At 48.4% G+C, this 17,364-nt stretch overlaps 2 protein-coding genes across 3 annotated transcripts in view; one reads left to right on the forward strand and one right to left on the reverse strand.

Annotated features, from left to right (window-relative positions):
* The first annotated feature begins 220 nt into the window (after positions 1-220).
* On the forward strand, positions 221-5,585 carry ndufb2 (NADH:ubiquinone oxidoreductase subunit B2). The gene is made up of 4 exons (XM_061252204.1): positions 221-409; positions 1,310-1,454; positions 2,947-3,091; positions 5,472-5,585. The coding sequence occupies exons 1-3, from the start codon at positions 324-326 to the stop codon at positions 3,049-3,051; spliced, it is 336 nt and encodes a 111-aa protein (XP_061108188.1). The 5' UTR covers positions 221-323; the 3' UTR covers positions 3,052-3,091; positions 5,472-5,585.
* Positions 5,586-5,641: 56 nt separating this feature from the next.
* kdm7ab (lysine (K)-specific demethylase 7Ab) overlaps positions 5,642-17,364 on the reverse strand; it is a 37,295-nt gene continuing 25,572 nt past the window's right edge. Inside the window, exons 8-20 of one of the 2 annotated variants that reach the window (XM_061252202.1) lie at positions 16,903-16,990; positions 16,410-16,516; positions 16,158-16,249; positions 15,822-15,908; positions 15,319-15,540; positions 14,729-14,853; positions 14,009-14,175; positions 13,188-13,285; positions 12,061-12,224; positions 11,579-11,724; positions 11,166-11,209; positions 10,053-10,362; positions 5,642-9,707 (exon numbers count right to left, since the gene is read on the reverse strand). In XM_061252202.1, coding sequence (XP_061108186.1) covers positions 9,619-9,707; positions 10,053-10,362; positions 11,166-11,209; positions 11,579-11,724; positions 12,061-12,224; positions 13,188-13,285; positions 14,009-14,175; positions 14,729-14,853; positions 15,319-15,540; positions 15,822-15,908; positions 16,158-16,249; positions 16,410-16,516; positions 16,903-16,990 — 1,739 coding nt within the window. In that variant the 3' untranslated portion in view covers positions 5,642-9,618. Of the gene's footprint in view, positions 9,708-10,052; positions 10,363-11,165; positions 11,210-11,578; positions 11,725-12,060; positions 12,228-13,187; positions 13,286-14,008; positions 14,176-14,728; positions 14,854-15,318; positions 15,541-15,821; positions 15,909-16,157; positions 16,250-16,409; positions 16,517-16,902; positions 16,991-17,364 lie in introns of both variants that reach the window. The other variant, XM_061252201.1, reaches the window with a different exon arrangement.

The raw sequence follows: 17,364 nt of genomic DNA on the forward strand, positions 1-17,364 counted from the left end.
GTCGCAGTGTCTGTAGGTTTTCGCTAGTGATGGAACAAATAATTTGATTGGATAAAGAATCGATACATATTTTATTAGCTACAATTTCAGCCTTGTTTCGTTCAATTTTTCGGTGCGAACACAAAATAAATGTAGTTTTTAGTTATGGCGTTTTTTACTGGCTGTCTTCAAGACCACAAAAGAAGGATCCTTCCAGCCGTCCAATCACGGCGTTTGTTATTAGTGGCTAGCACGGCCCAGTTCATTTTGGTTGAGGGAAGGTGACATTTGTGGTATATGCTATGGTATGTGAAAGTGGGGGAAAGGAACGGTAAATAAACAACATGTCTTCTCTGGGAAGAACTGTGGGAGTGTTCCGATCCGGAATGCGGCTTCTACGACGGGGCCCTCAGAAAATTGTCGTCAGAAAGTAAGTATCTATAGTGCTAGTTAAGGGTAAAATTCTCGAGCTAGCGTTCGCTAACGTTAGCTTGCTAACAGAGGTGATGGAAATAGGCTGGATAAAGCCTAGCTTGCGAGTCATTTTTTTTTTAGCGATAGGCTACCTGGCAGCATTAGCTAGTACTATCATTTGAATGAACTATCAATTAATGTTAAAATAACTATTAATATTGTCATTTATTGTACACATTGCTTCACATAGATTAGAACCACGCATCTAAAAAGGCAACTTTAGCCAAGCAGTAACAATCTCAATTTCACTGAGCTAGCTAAAATATCTAACTGTCAGAGCTAGCTAGTTAGTTCGCAAACAAGTTAGTTAACATTCGTTAACGTAATTCATTTGTTTGAGTTTAATGTTCGCTTTCGCATCTTTTAAGATAAGAATGTAGTCATAATAATTTTCTGCTAACTACCTGTACATAGGGGTAAATGATCTAATTTGGCTAAGATGGCTAGCTAACGAGTAAATATCCACTGGTGGTGACGTGATATTGTTGTAATGGTAATAGAACAGGTCCATTCCTTTTTTGCGTCCAAAAGGGAATGCAACAATGTTAAATCAATGTTAAACTAAGCTTGCAGAATCATTCTGTTCTTAGCGGTTTTGTTATTTATCCATACACACTTAACACTGGTGCAGTGCGATAGCCGACGTTATGCTACGACTTCGTGTCTCATCGTTTCTCCCACGGCGTTGTCTTGTAAGTGTACTATGAAAGTTAATTGTAATTGTCGATGAGTATCCAATAAATTAATTATGTTTGACCGAAATAACGAGATATGTCCTACCAAAGATAGTGGAGCTGCGTTAGTGTGCACGTGTGACTGCGCGTTTGCTCATTGTTGCTGTTGGTTTTGTTTGTAGAGCTGGCGGTGGCCCGCACATTGAGCCCCAGTACAGGCAGTTTCCTCAGATCACCAAGAATCAGCTGTTCCAGGCAGAGCTGCTCAGTAGCGCCATGTGGTTCTGGATCCTGTGGCACTTCTGGCATGAACCTGATGCAGTATTCGTGAGTAAAGCCATATTGCGAACGTGTGACTCTTGCCTATGCTGCTCCTGGGCTCAGATTATTCCTACTGACAACCATCTTTCACCCCCCAAATAAGCAAGTCTGGGTACAATGAGACTGTGTACAGTCCTTGAAAACCATATTATAATGTGGGACATCTTCAGAGCTAGCTCAAAAGCAAGCTAGCTGGCCTAAATACCCTGTCTGTTTGTTGATCATATAAGACCAGCCCTGGTTCTGGGGACCCACTGTGCATGCTGGTTTTGGGTCCAACCATAATGACAAAATCTAATGTATTGAGCTGCTGATTGTTCTTACACACTTCTACCGTCTATTAAGGATTAATTGCCCTTCTAAAGCTACATTGCTTGGCGACATGGCTCAGGCAGTAAGAGCAGTCGTCTGGCAGGCAGAGGGTTGCCGGTTCGATCCCCCACCCAGGCTGTGTCCAAGTGTCCCTGAGCAAGACACCTAACCCCCAAATGCTCCTGACGAGCTGGTCGGGGCCTTGCATGGCAGCCGTGTGTGTATGAATGGGTGAATGGAGAAGCATCAAATTGTACAGCGCTTTGGATAAAGGCGCTATATAAATGCCTGCCATTTACTATTTACATTTTGCCAGAAATGGCTATATATGAACTAAACAATGAATGTCTCATATTCACATCCGTGGACTGTAAGGTCAGTCATTCAGACAACATTTTCCCTTACGCTGTGTGTAATATATGGCAAATACTGAAAGGTTCCATTTAAATTGATTCAATTGCCAACTGTCAGGTGAAATCAGTTAGGTCATATTTGCGGAGAGTGTGGAAACCGGAAACCATTGGTGAGAAATTAATGTTACTTGCAGCAAATGTTATTTGCAGCAAATTACCAGCCAGACATGTATTGCATTAAAGTACGTTCACAAATTTAAGGTAGAAGGCTTCAACAACCTCAGTTCATAAAAGAGGGCTGTGACAAAAACCAGTGTACACAATGGGTCCCCAGGACCAAGGATGAGAAACACTGTTGTGACTGCATGAACAAAATTTGAGTTGTTCACTCCATGAAGGTAACTCGCATAACATAACTATGTGAAAGAAAGCACCATGAGGATTGCCTGTTACATTGGTGTCACATAATTCATTTTCACTAAATTGTCTTTAATTTCCATGCAAATATTTTCTTGACCTCCTGGGCAGTACTATTCATTTATTCCAAAAGTTTGACTCTGTTAATTTGTGAGTAAAATGATAACAATTCCATTGCTTTCCATTCAAACCAGAATCATCGAATCCTTTTGTGCAGACAAAGCATTTACCCATCTACAGCCACAACGGCCTCTGCATCTTGATAATTCCACCATCATCTTTGTCTAAAGCCATCGGCTGTGTCTGAATTGGCTTACAGCTCGAATGTAACTTGTACACTCTGTAGTAGGGAAGTAAGCTGATTTCAGACATGGCCGTCGAGTGGCTGCTGATTTTAAAACCATCTTGTGATTCAGGGCCACTTCCCCTGGCCTGATACCTCTCAGTGGACTGATGAAGAGCTGGGCATCCCACCACTTGGCGAGGGGGAGGAAGAGGTGGAGGAGGATGAAGATGACTGACTGACTAGAGAGACGCACTAACTTGTGACCCTGTTTTGAGGTAAAGGCAATCCCTGTGTAAGGGAGCATCTTTATCCCAGAAACACTTAAGTTCTGAGATGAACATCACATTTTAAGGCTGTTTCAGAGGAGAAGCCGTAGGTCTTGGCAGACATCCCCAGAGGAGGCAGATGCTAAGCCTGAGGTCAATCGGAAAAGCCCAGATGACTCCTTTTGCTCTCACTGGAAAAACTAAGACACATAACCTTTAGTGATTTCCTGTGAGCTTTGCTACTGCTGGTAGTGAGGGCTTCTGAGAAACAGTTAGAGGGTAGGTTGTGAGGACAATTTGGGTTTGTAGTTTCTATTAGATTTTACCCATTACTGTTGAAAGATTGAATCTGACACATTAAATTGGCTGCTTTTAACAGCATTTTGGTGTGTGGATATGTACCCTATGTGCAGGATTTTTTAAATTTACAGTGGTGGCCAAAATTATTAGAACACCTGACAGATCTGAAAATATTGACCTTTTCTTGCCTCCAAAACATGATTTCATTTCATAATGTTCATGAAACATGCAGATGGTTGCTCTGAGCACGACAAATATCAGATGAAGTGAGTCCTACTGTTTTTATCCACTTTTAACTTTAATATTTGGTATGTCCACCTTTTGCAACAATTACACAGCAGCACATCTCTCTGGCATAGTGTCAATATATTTCCTGAGAACTTCAACACTAATGTTATCCCATGCCTTCTGCAACTCAAGCCAAAGGCTTTCCTTTGAATGTACAATAGATCTGTCCAGTTTATTGTCCAACTCGCCCCAAATTTGCTCGATGGGGTTGACTTTGAGGGGGCCAGTCCATTATTTTCAATGTTCCAGCAGATTCCTTCTGTCGCAGGTAGTTCCGGCAATAGTTAGAAGAATGTTTAGGGTCATTGTCCTCTTGGAAAATAAATCCAGGCCCAATAAGACGACTCCCAGATGGTACTCCATGCCTCACCAGAATGTTGTGGTATTATCCATGATGCCATCAATTTTCACTAAGTCACCTGTTCCTGAGGCTGAAATGGCACCCCACACCATAATACTACACCCTCCGTGTTTAACTGTTGGCTAGAGACACTCATTTTTATATCTCTCCCCCTCCCTCCGTCGAACATATACTCTTCGCTTGTTGCCAAACTGTTCAAACTTGGACTCATCAGTCCACAACACTTTATACCAATCTTCCTTTGTCCATTTCTTGTGTTCTTTTGCAAATTTCTGGCGTTTCACTATATCTTTCTCTCTCAGTAATGGTTTCTTTGCTGCTATTCTGCCAACAAGTCCTTCTCCCAGTTTCCGACGCACAGTTCTGGAAGACACTGTTGCACCATTAGTCACTGTGGCGTTGATCTCGTCACGCAGTTCTCGTGAGGTCTTTCTTCGGTCCTTAAGACTGAGAATTTTGAGATGCTTCACTTGTCTGTCTGAAAGTTTCTTTTTTCTACCTCTCCCCTTTCGGGTTCTGGTGTGAATTGGTGGCATCATGGCGGTCTAAAGTGTACTTTACAGTGCTTGGACTGCATCTCAAGTCCTTGGCTATGCGGCGGTAACTCCAGCCAGCATCAAAAAGGGCCTTTATTCCAACCCGTTGCTCACTCGTTAGCGCCTTCTTCACCTTAGCCATGTTCAAAGAGCAACATGTGCTTCAAGACTACTTCTGGAGGCTTTGAATTTAGACCAATTGGTGGTGTGGCCTCAGTGACAAAACCCTGATGTTACCAATCACTTAATGAGCAGGATAGGCCTTGTACGTTCAAAAGAATCACACAGCTGTGTCCTAAGACTCTTGCATCACCATCAATTTAACCACGATCACACCTGACAATGATTACACAGGTAATTTGGCTTCTTCTGTGAAGGAACATGATTGTGTGACATTGACAGTGAAATAGGCCTAGCTTGTTTTTTGTATGGAAAATGACGTAAATCTCCTTATGATGATATTCTATGGTTTATAGAGCATAATGATGACTTTGTAGATATTTAATTTGTTTTATGGGTATTTTAATGGCCAATCCAACAAAAACAACTGAAACCTCTTAAATATGCCAAGTGTTCTCATAATTTTGGCCACCACTGTATTTTCTTTAAACTGCCACAGTTACACTTGCTTTGGGTGTTAATGTTCAGGCACATCACAGCTTTAAGTGCTGATATTTCTCACTCAACAGTTTCCACCACAAGTCTTCTCACCCTTCATACTCCATCTTCTCTCATTGACAGTGAGAGTTTCCATTGGCAGTTTTCCAGTCATGATGCACAGTAAAGTAAATTAATGTGCCATGCAGCAATCGTTGGATATATACACCAGACATCCTGCTACAACATTATGAATTTCATATTTTCATATGACTGAATTACTGTTCTCTGCCCCCCTTGTGTTTAGGCTGTTCCTCAGTGTGCTGGGCTACTGCTGAGGAGTTGGACCCACGTCTTCAGTTGGATGAGCTGAAAGACTTCAGCATTGTACATAGAGCAATAAAGTAAACTTCTGTCTGTCCCTCCTGGTCTGTGTAATGATACCGGGCGACAATATAAATTCCCACAGTGCAGCGGTTTGATTGCTTTGTATTTTATTTTGCAAATTAATTTTTTAAAATTTATTTAAACAAAGTCAATTTCAAACAATTTTCTGAATCCTGGCCCAAGGCTAGTGAAACAACACAACCAGAAAAATTGACTAAGAAATCTTATTTTAATATTTACAGGCCCATTCTGAGATGCAGAAATTAATATTCCAAGATGCATTGCAATGGTTAACAAAGATCTACTCATTTTGTTTTTTTAAATCAAATAAGAAAAATAACATTAAACATCAAAATGACTGAAGGAATCAAGGTAAAAGGAAAAGTACACACCATGACCATCAATACTTCCATTCACAATGATCAAAAACAAATGCCAAAGCCAAATAAATACTGTACAATTAATAGTACTGCATATAAAACATCCCGCCTGCAGGCCAGTTACATGATTACCGAAAGGTGTATGACCAGCAAACGTGTGGAAAATGAGACTAGTGTCATGAGATAATCCGGTTGAATAGTGGGAAGAAAGAGAAAATGTCTGTATAGCTCTTCAGTGTAGCTTCCATTTTTTCATTTTAGAGGACAGAATGAAATCGAGCATCTTTTTCGTTAGCTTGGGATGAGTCGGTGAAGCAGAATGCCTGAGCGCTAGAACTGAGTTCCTTGCAAGGGCTGCTTAATAGGCCTAACAGCTAGCACCTTGTGCTAACCAGAGCTGAATACAGGTCATGCAAGCAGGCTGCAAGTCAGACTTTGAACTGGACTTTTAGTCCAGGTATTGTTCAAAGGTGAAAGCTACACAAGCTTAAGCCTGGATGAAATTAGTGCAATATGTCTTGGCAGGCAGCAGATTCATGAGTCCATGGGTAGGGGTAACCAAGTGTCCTGACATCATTGGAGGCCTCTATCCTAAGCTTGCCTTGTGTTCTCTGTACAGAAACTCAATATTTAATACACGTCATCAGGTCAAATGAGAGGTTTGTGTCTGTATGGATACATGTACTCAGTGGCACAAAAAAAAAAAACGAGTTTAAATCTCAACAGTTTCAAAAGCATGGATTGGGAACAGTTTGAGCACCAAAAACGTTCTCCTTGTACATAGTTGGATCTGAGGTCGGTAGAATCTTACACTCTGCTGCAAAATCAAGACAAACAGCACCCAGCGGGAGAATGAAACATGGCATTTCATTGACCAAAAGTACGCTTGGGAAGATTAGAGATTTCCTTGGAGTTAAACACGTACAACTGTTGTAGTGAAGGAAGACCACGCATATGCAGTTCCTCATACTTCATGAGGACAAACATGATGGCATGAAGTGAGGACAGTGAACCCTGGAATACAGGCACAGAATGTTATGGGGAGTTAAAGGTTGCCGGGGGTTGCAGACGGATATTGGAAAAATGTTTATTGGCTCACTGCTTGCTGCTGGTGATGAAATCGGAGGTCTTTTGACAGTGGAATTTTGTCCCTGAGAAAAAAGTTCTCAATACAAACACTGACCAAAGAATCATGGGAATCCCAATTCTGGCAAACAAAACCGGGAACAAATCCAACATTTCTACCACACGATTTTCAAATTCAGAAGAACAGTTACCTGAGGGCTCCAAAGCCAGCGTAGAATGGACAGAAAGGGAAAATGCACTCGAGTCGAAACACATTTTAACACAAGGTTCAATGATTGGGCACCCAAGGAAAATACTGATAAGTATGATATGGATTTAAAGCAGAGATCCAACTCATCAAACTCATCCATCTTTCAATGGATGAATCAGTAGCCATAAATACACCCAGTACAAAAGTACTCTGTGTTAACATGCCTGAAACGTTACCTCTAGACATCATGACTTTTGAGAAACCAGAAAATAAATGTTCCAACTCTTTTCTTAAAACAGGCCACTCTGGTTAAAATCGGAATACAAAAAACTCAAGCCATCTTTTCTTTGTTCCATCTGGAGGAAGTGTGGAATTACAGTCGACACATTTGTGTTACACAAACCTATACTGCCCGAGACTAAAACAGCCAGGTGGAAGGTATTAAAACCATATAAAACAGACGTGACAAATATAAAAAAAGCAATGTTAGGCTCATAAGGAAAGCAAGAATACCAGAAATTCACGATCAGAATTGCGTTAATTCACAAAATGCACCCAAAATAAAGATTAGAAGCTGAAACTAGAAAAAGCATGTTGTGACCTACAACGCTACTCAACAGTGATCGCCGATGAATCGATCATCACCACATTAATTTAGGCCGTGCTTGACAGGATGAGTACATGAGAACTGAGGAGAAAATGATCCCTTTTCTACGGCTATCCCTAAATGTGGAGGCTTCACATTAAAACAATACAGCTCACCTTATTTTTAATAATAAATACATCCATTCAAAAGCCATCAAAAATAAACATTGAAACAAACACCAAAGGAAAAAGGGAAAATAAATTAAGCTGAAAATGATTTCTTTCTGTCATTTCTCTATACACTATTTAATGCTTCAACATCATTTAATGCTTTAAACAAAGTAAACCTATTTTGTTTTTTGCGGTCTTTTTTTGACAGCAGCACTCCGAAAAGCTCCAGTCTTCCACTGTCTGTCAGATAGGTGGCGCCAGAGGACTTGATTTCCTGTGGTCATTCTGCCTTGTTATAAAGCAATACACTTCCACATCATTTCCATTGTGTTTTGTAGCTTAGGTTTTTACAGTAAATTTACAAAAGAAAGTGATATGTACCACAGAGAACTCCCATAGAAACACCACACCACTCATTTTAAAGCAGTGCCACAATGATATGGCTTGGCAACGTAGCTGCATATGGCTTTCTCTCATGCTGAACAGCTGTGACCGAGACATTAAACCAGGAGACCGCAAACACAAACAATCACTGGAAGGGACATATGGACAAAAAGATTTGAGAATACCGGACAGAACGCATGACATGAGGTACGTTTTACGAAAGCCCCAAAAGTGAGCGCGTTCAACTGAACACGGCTCACGTTCCTGAAATCCACTCCTTTTCGTTACTCGACAGGGAGGACTGGAACTTCTTCAGAGTGCTGTGTGTCAACCTCGTCTTTCCATTCTGCATTATTGCTGGTATGAATGTGATGGTGGGGGGGGGGGGGGGGGTTAACAAACTTGAGCACCATTTTTAAATATCAGTTCCTCACCTTAGCACCCTTATTTTTCTAGTGACAGGTATCCCCAGCACAAGACGAACAGTCCCACAAACAGAAACCCAAAGTCCAAATCCCACTCAGGTAGCATGACGTAGCAAGCGGAGCCCACATGCTATTCTTGGCATTAGTGCAGGAAGGTTTGCTTGGTGGTACGGTGGCTTGTTGAAGAGTGGGCATTTCTAAGCCAGAAAAAGCAGGTGGAAGAAGCTTCTGGAAAGACAAGTTGCCTGTGGCCAAGATGCAAATATTGTGATATTGTGTTATCAATACAAAGGGTTGGTTCACTCCTATCCAGGACTGTATTTCCGTGGCTGATGTAAGAAGCGAGGACCAGCAGATGATAAGACAGACTGATCCCGGATCACACACGTCCGGCTATGGTATTTCTGTAGAGTGTGGAATGCCCCCGGTTTGAAGCTGGATTTCCCGAGATCAAATATATCCTTTCAAAAACATTTTTGATCCCTGCAAATTTCCATGGCTTCAGGTCCTGGGCTCTGGCTCTCTGTTTGCGTTTCTATTGGTGTGAGTGCACATGCGTGTGTGCCTCTGAGCGAGTGCACGGTGTGTGTGAGTGCGTGTGTGTATGTGTGTGCAAGTGTGTGCAGTGAAGCCGTGCTCCTGCTAGTGAAAATCTGATACCCTGTCACTTAAAACTTACACAGTGAGCGTGAGTTTGTGTTCAAGGTCTGTCTAGGCAGCAATTCCTACAGCACACGTCTCTCGACGGCAAAAACCCATATACCAACATGGAGGCGGGGTCGTGGGAGGAGGGGAGGGGGGGGGGGGGGGCAGCAGTGTCCTCACTTCCAGCCGCCTCTCGGGCCGCTACACGAAGAAGCGACTGTGCCGGCTCAGTTTGAGGATCTTCCCCAGTCTCTGCTTGGCGGTGGCCATGCCTTTCTTGGGACGCTTGCCTGAAAAACGCCACAAACACAGGCCATCCGTCAAGCGCAAGGCCCTGACTGAACACAGGCACCAGAAACAAACGATTAGACCAGGTCAAAACAGATGAGTGCTTTGACAAAATATGACATCGATATGACATAATATGACATCGATAGGACAATATGACATCGATATGACATAATAATATGACATAATGTGATTTGCAACCTCACTATGGCCAGCTGACAGCTCAGAGCGCAAAGCCGTTTAACTCCGCAACCGCCACCGGGAGTTTGAATGCCAGCGCGACTTAAAACGGGGCGGAGGGGAACCGGCAGAACAGCCGTGCGCCCCAGGCCAAGTGGAAAACCAACCTTTCGTGGCCTGGTTGCTGATGGGCGGGGGGTTGGAGGCGGGCCGTTTGGAGGGGTGCAGGGGCGGGGACAGGGAGGTGTCGCTGTACTGGTAATGGATCCCCGGGCTGGCGTCCCGGCGCGGCGTGGAGGAGGGGTCCGGCGACAGGCTGCGGTCGGCCCAGGCCTCGCTGCTGCTGCTGCTGCTGCTGCTCCCGCTGCCCTGGCTGTCCATGTAGCTGTTGCTGCCCTGGCTGTCCATGTAGCTCTTGCCGCCCTGGGTCCTCTGATGGAGCTCGGCCTGCCGGTGGATCTGCGGCCTCAGCTCACCCTGAGACACCGAGAGGAGAGCGACGGTGAGCAGGGTCTGACAAAATGGGCGGCCTTCAGGCCCGCAGATATAGTCCCGAATGTACCAACTCAAAAGCACACCAAAAAAGGGCAGAAACTGACCCCCGGGCATTATCATTTTGAGTTATGACGCTCAAAGAGGAATTTGAGGTTTTCACATTTTTAAAATGGATTAATACAGTGGATGCAGAAGCTATTTTGGCCGAGTCCTTTCACACACACTAATACATTGAACTGGCCAGCACTCAGTGGAAAAAAGACCTTTAGAAACCAGGCTTAACTGCTACAGTTACTCCAGACTGGAGGCAATAATTACAAGCCAAGAAAGCTGAATGGTCCGAGTTTGTCAATGAACTTTCTCTTCAAAGGTGTGCGCCGAGCATGCAAATGTGGATTCATGGGAATACACTGGCCTACATTTTGTGAAAAAAGCAGAGTAGGAAACCCTGGTTATGCATTTACTGTACATACATGTGTGTGTGTGTGTGTATGTGTGCGTGTGCTAATCTTTGTCAAGGCCAAAATTCACTAAATAGTATAATTACCCACAAAAGTTCTGTGCTAAAAAGTTAGCAATAGCACAAAATTAAAAATAAATTGACAATATGGCTTATTTCCCACCAGACTATGTGAAAATATCCTTTCATTGTGAACTAAAGAATGACTAATGCAGCAGTAGGCATGATGCCCAGAACTGAGGCTTGTAAAGGAATAGCTTTCTCCCTGACAGCTCCTAGGTTCACAGTGGTGAGAGCAGTGGTGTGATGGCTGTTTGAGGGTTACCTGATGGCTGAGGGTGGCCTCTCCTTGGCTCTCCTCTTCCCCACCTATAGAGCAGATACAGGAACACACAGTTACATAGAGGCCACCACACGGGGACCGGTCCTTTCACACTGGATCCTCCCATGAAGACGCATGCCACTGTCTCGTGCACAAACTCATACGCACCCCTCTCTCACACACGCACACGCACGCACACACGCACGCGCGCACGCACGCACGCGCACACACGCACACGGGCACACACACACGCATGCACACACGCATGCATACATGCATGCACACACACACGCGCACACACGCACACACGGGCACGCACATGCACGCACACACACAAGCACACGCGCATGCACACACAGGCACGCACGCACACACACACGCACACACACGTAGCGCCTCAGAGAAAGAGAGTGTACCACAGTCTGGTGAGCGGTGGGCCGGGCTGGACCACCAGGGATCCTGAGAGGTGGCGCCCTCCTCTGGCCGCTGGGGGTACAGCAGCCCTGCCATGGACAGCATGCCCTGAATAGCCTCTTCTGTGCTCGGCGAGGTAGGACGTTCTCTGCAGAAACGGCATTAAAAACTCCACCCAATCAGCAGCTAATTTAGCTAAAAGCCAACAATGATGACTACAATAACAGGTAGGCTATTCTGTGGAGGTAAATTATTTAAACTGGTAAAAAGATACGTTTGCTGATTTGTTTGGGGCTGACTTAAAATAACCTAAAGTCTATGAAACAGGGCTCCTCAAAACAGCGGACTCTTGCCATTTTATAAACCGTTTTCCTCAATACACAGGTCAGAGAAATTACATGAACCACATGTGAAAATGAATATAATCAAAGCAGCTGAAATGTCTTGGAAAAACCTCAGACCTCAAGCTCACGTCTCTGCCCACCTTTTGAGTGGTTTGCCGTGGTGCCGGTGTCTCTGATTGGCCGAGTACTGGTCTGGCGAGCGCCCTCGGGCCTCGTCCGGTGAGGACACAACCTTCTCCTCCTCTTCCTCCTCCTCATCCTCCTCCTCCTCCGAGCTCCCTGAATCTTCCTCTGAAGAGTCTTTCTGCTGGAGAGAGAGAGAGGGAAGCTGGGTGAGCACTGGGGCAGACAGGGGGCAGCTCCTTGCCTGAAGAGGGGCAGCAGGGTTGGAGCAGCAGGGTTGGAGCAGCAGGGTCGGAGCAGCAGGGTCGGGGCAGCAGGGTTGGGGCAGCAGGGTTGGGGCAGCAGAGTTGGGGCAGCAGGGTTAGGGCAGCAGGGTTGGGGCAGCAGGGTCGGGGCAGCAGAGTCGGGGCAGCAGGGTCGGGGCAGCAGGGTCGGAGCAGCAGGGTTGGGGCAGCAGGGTTGGGGCAGCAGGGTCGGGGCAGCAGGGTTGGAGCAGCAGAGTTGGGGCAGCAGGGTTGGGGCAGTAGGGTCGGGGCAGCAGGGTCGGGGCAGCAGGGTCGGGGCAGCAGGGTTGGGGCAGTAGAGTTGGGGCAGCAGGGTTGGGGCAGCAGGGTTGGGGCAGCAGGGTTGGAGCAGTAGAGTTGGGGCAGCAGGGTTGGGGCAGCAGGGTTGGGGCAGCAGAGTTGGGGCAGCAGGGTTGGGGCAGCAGGGTTGGGGCAGTAGGGTTGGGGCAGCAGGGTTGGGGCAGCAGGGTCGAGGCAGCAGGGTTGGGGCAGCAGGGTTGGGGCAGCAGAGTTGGGGCAGCAGGGTCGAGGCAGCAGGGTTGGGGCAGCAGGGTTGGGGCAGCAGAGTTGGGGCAGCAGGGTCGGGGCAGCAGGGTTGGAGCAGCAGAGTTGGGGCAGCAGGGTTGGGGCAGCAGGGTTGGAGCAGCAGGGTCGGAGCAGCAGGGTCGGAGCAGCAGGGTTGGAGCAGCAGGGTTGGGGCAGAAGGGTTGGAGCAGCAGGGTTGGAGCAGCAGGGTTGGAGCAGCAGGGTTGGAGCAGCAGGGTTGGGGCAGCAGGGTTGGGGCAGAAGGGTTGGAGCAGCAGAGTTGGGGCAGCAGGGTTGGGGCAGCAGGGTCGCAGCGGAGGAACGCAGGGCCTCACCTGTGTCGTGCAGCTGTCTTCAGACCCCGAGTCGGACGCCTCAGAGTGCCCCGACGACCCTCCTTTCCTGAGTTCCGATTTCCTGCTTTCCAAAAACGCTGAGGAGACAGAAGGAGGGCGCCCATAAGGTTGTGCGCCGTTTAAAGGTCACGCTGCCGCTACTGTATACTTTACCTGACGTGTGTACAGCTTTTTACAGGGATTCTTTACAGCGGAAACAGAAATAAAAATGAGCAAACAGAAAGGAAGAAAGAAAGAAATCTCCGGAGGAGCCCGGCTAGGCTGTAGAGAGGAAGTTGATCTTCTGCTGCCCGGTCTGGTGTAACAGTAGAATGGAAGGTAACAGAAATGATCTTTCAGAGCGAATGCTAAAATGGGTCGGGCAGATTAAACGAGGCGAGTCCCCTCTTATGGAAATTAAATATGCTGAAAACATACAAATTATTCTTCTGGGAAATGCAGTTATCATATTATTGTAAAATAAAGCCATGTGTGTACAGTGCATTGTGTTGCGTGTCCTTTCGTGAGGGCCTGAGATAAAAGCGGAGCCCTGATGAGACAGCCCTGGTGAGACAGCCCTGGTGAGACAGCCCTGGTGAGACAGGCCTGGTGAGACAGCCCGGGTGAGACAGCCCTGGTGAGACAGGCCTGGTGAGACAGCCCTGACTGCAGCGTGTGCAGAGATTCCTCAGAGCCACCGGCCCCCTCAGAACAGACTCCCTGTAATTAGCACTACAGGCCGCCTCTTCGAGTCGCGGAGTCACGATGGTCACAGCAGGGCCGCGCAGCGTCATGGCGACCGCGGTGGAGGCGTGACTCACCGGTGAGGTGTCTGGGTTTCTTGTCCCGCTCCGTGTCGCCGTGGTGACCCCGCCCCGACTCGCCGCCCTCCTCCCTCTTGATTTTGGCGGCTTCCTTCCGCGACTCCCCCGCCCTCTCGCCGCCCGGCGTCCGCGTGCTCGTCTCTCTGCAGGGCTTCCGCTGGTCTCTGCGCGCGTAAACACACGCACAGGGCTACAGGTCAGAGGTGAAGGGGGAAATGCACACACACAGACACCCAGCACGAGCACACACCCCAACTCTTCTTCTTATGGTTTCCTGACTCCAGATAAAGCAGCGGTGTGACATTGGTGAAGCATTTCTAAACACGCTGTATGGGAACTGCGTGGGGGGGGGGGGGGAGGCAGTAGTCTGATAGTGCTGTGTGAGTCAGTGCTGTGTCAGTGGAGAGTGAGGTATGACTCAGCCCTCGCGTGAAAGGAGAGGTGACTGGGGGTGGGGGTGTGTTGTTGCTTAGCAGCCACTGAAGCGTAGCGCCCCCGCCCCCAACCCTAGGCGGTGGCTGTGCTCTCCGGGCTGTTGCTGTGGTTGTGGCCTCCGGGCTGTTGCTGTGGTTGTGCCCTCCAGGCTGTTGCTGTGGTTGTGCCCTCTAGGCTGTTGCTGTGGCTGTGGTTGTGCCCTCTAGGCTGTTGCTGTGGTTGTGCCCTCTAGGCTGTTGCTGTGGCTGTGGTTGTGCCCTCTAGGCTGTGGCTGTGGCTCACCTGATTATTTTGCCGTTGCACAGCACCAGGCGCAGGTTGTTGTCCAGACTCCTCTCCACGGCGGCCGCGGAGGCTGTGGAGGCCTTGTTGAACTTCCCGTTCACCCGGGAGGTGAAGGGGTCCTCCTGAGACGGGAGGGACCAACAAGAGCCGGCCAATCAATCACAGGGCCACAGAGCATCTCTCACAGCATAGCTTTACCATCACAACCTCACAGAGCACACTAAAAACACAAATACCACAACCAACTGGGCCCAATGTCCACTGACACCAGGTTCATAAGATAAGCATAATCAGCATAACCAGACCTGGGTCAAATACGTAACTGTTTTGGATTAAAAAACTTTTCTGCGCTCAATGTCAGGTGCAATTGAGTCAACGAAGAGGACCATAAGGCAGGGTTTGAGAACATACTAGTCAAGCTCAGTGAAGCTTAGAATAGTATTTGAATCCAAAACAATTATGTATACATAACTATGTAACAATGGTTGCCATTTTCCCGCCACTAAAGGGTACGCAGTGCTCATCGTATTAAAGAGAAGTGAGCAAACAGCCAGTGCCTGTGTGGGTGACCGTCGGGGGGAGCTCACCTCCTGGAAGGGCGCCACCTCCAGCCTGCGCAGCACCTCCCGCGTGTGGAGCTCCAGGATGTCCAGGTTGGAGGGCGTCTTGGGGGCCTGCTGGTCCCGCAGCCTCCTGGCCGTCCTGCGGGCGTGGGACCCGCGCTCCTGCGTGGAGCGCGTCATGGGGCACGCTCCGCTTCCCTGAGATTTCGCAGGCTTGCCGCTGCCAGCCCCGCCACCTTGCTCCTCCTACAGCAGCAGGGGAAGGCAGAGACGCCCAATCAGGAGAGAGAACAAAATCCGGAGACTGGAGATTCCTTCAGTGAGATCCGAGGTCCAATTTGAGGATCGAATTGAAAAAGGCAGGTTTCAAACCCCAGCAGAGAACGACTAACATTCCCCCTTTCTCAGTGGGATGGCACATGGCCCCTCCGAAGGCCCCCCAATACACAGCTACCCACCGGCCCACCTGCCGGAGAGTTCCACAGGTAGAGGAGGCCCCTCGCCTCCCCGCTCCGGGCTGGGCTTACCTCCTGGTAGCGGATTTCCTTTGTGAGCTCCTTTATCAGATGGTTGGGCCTGATGTGATCTGGAACCTCGCTGGCCGGTTCCGTAGTCTGGAGAGGGGGGGAACAAACAGGGGGGACAATGAGGGGTTTGTGTGGCAGGACGGGGCTCTTGTTTCCCACTGCACTGTATAACGGAGCTCCGCGGGTTGATGCCCCTTCGCCTCGGGGGGTCACCCGAAACAGGACCCCTTCATAGGCACGGGTATGTCCACTCTTACACTGGAGAGTCAGGTGTCACACATATAAAGGAAATCACCCATAAATATACAGAAACAAGGTTGACTGGCTCAGCCCTACCTCTCTTTTCAGCCAGTTTTTCAGTGCAGTAGTTAAAGCTTTCACTCCATCCATCAGGTAGGCTGGTGGCGGGCAGCCGTCCTCTCGTAATTCTGAACAAACAACACCCAGAAAAGGGGGGTGGGGGTGAGTTTGCAGCAGGTGACAGAGAGGAAGGGTACGTTCCCTCCCTCTGACATCCCAGTGACCCCTGACCTCAGGGGGAGACGGGGGGGAGGGTTTGGCTTTGCTGCAGTCAAGAGTGTCGCTCACCTTTCAGGGTCTCCAGCAGATTCTTGGCCACGTACCAGCAGATGGCCTCAAAGTAGGGGAACTTGAAGAGGTCAGGTGTCTTCAGTCGTCGCTCCATCTCGTAACACCTGGGGGGGAGGGGGGCGGTGGTGGGGTCAGGAAAAGGTCAAAGGCAGAGAGGGGCCGGGGCCGGGGTCAGGCTTCACGCTTCACGCTTCACGCTTCACGCTTCGACCACATGCATATCTGCTATGCTTTCAATACGACATTAAGGGGCTGTCCCCTTCTAGATTTGGGAACTGGAGCGCACAGAGTAGCATTACACGTCTGGATTCATCAAACCGTACCCTTTAGCATTAATAAGAAAGAGCTGGAAATCCTAGAGCAGGGTGGGTCAAACTGAATCGGCAATGCGCTAAGGCCTGTCAGCCAATCTGCACTCACTGCTGTAGCAGGAGGAAAACAGCCACCGCTGGGGGCATCACTCAGTGAGGGCAGGTGACCTGTCGCTTACCTGAGCTGCATGCCTATGTTAAGGTTGTGTAGGAAGTTGCCTCCGAACGCCATGCAATCCTGAGAGGTGAGGACAGCATGGATCCATCCTGCCGGAGGAAAAGCACAGGAGTGACCCAGGAGTGGAGTGAGGGGAGCTCTGACCACAGTGTGCAGGCAGTCCTGCTGGAGCAGCCCCGCCGGGAGACCGGGTAAAAGCACTGCCCCGTCGGCTGCAGGACATGAGCGGCCAATGAGAGGGCATGCCGGCAAGGCGGAGGGGTATAACCACACACCCCAGGGGCGAGGCGGGGGCTCCTGGACCCAGCGGACCGGGCTCGAGGAAGGGGAATCCCATGGTGCACTGCGGTTCTAAGATCTTTAATCCCAGGAGGGACGCATCAGCAACTCCGAAGCGCAGTTTACATCCGTCGCCACAACAGAGGGAGGACGTAGCGGTGCGTGGCAGCACGTCCAAACAGGC

The sequence above is a fragment of the Conger conger genome, chromosome 8, assembly GCF_963514075.1.
Source record: "Conger conger chromosome 8, fConCon1.1, whole genome shotgun sequence".
NCBI lineage: Eukaryota > Metazoa > Chordata > Actinopteri > Anguilliformes > Congridae > Conger > Conger conger.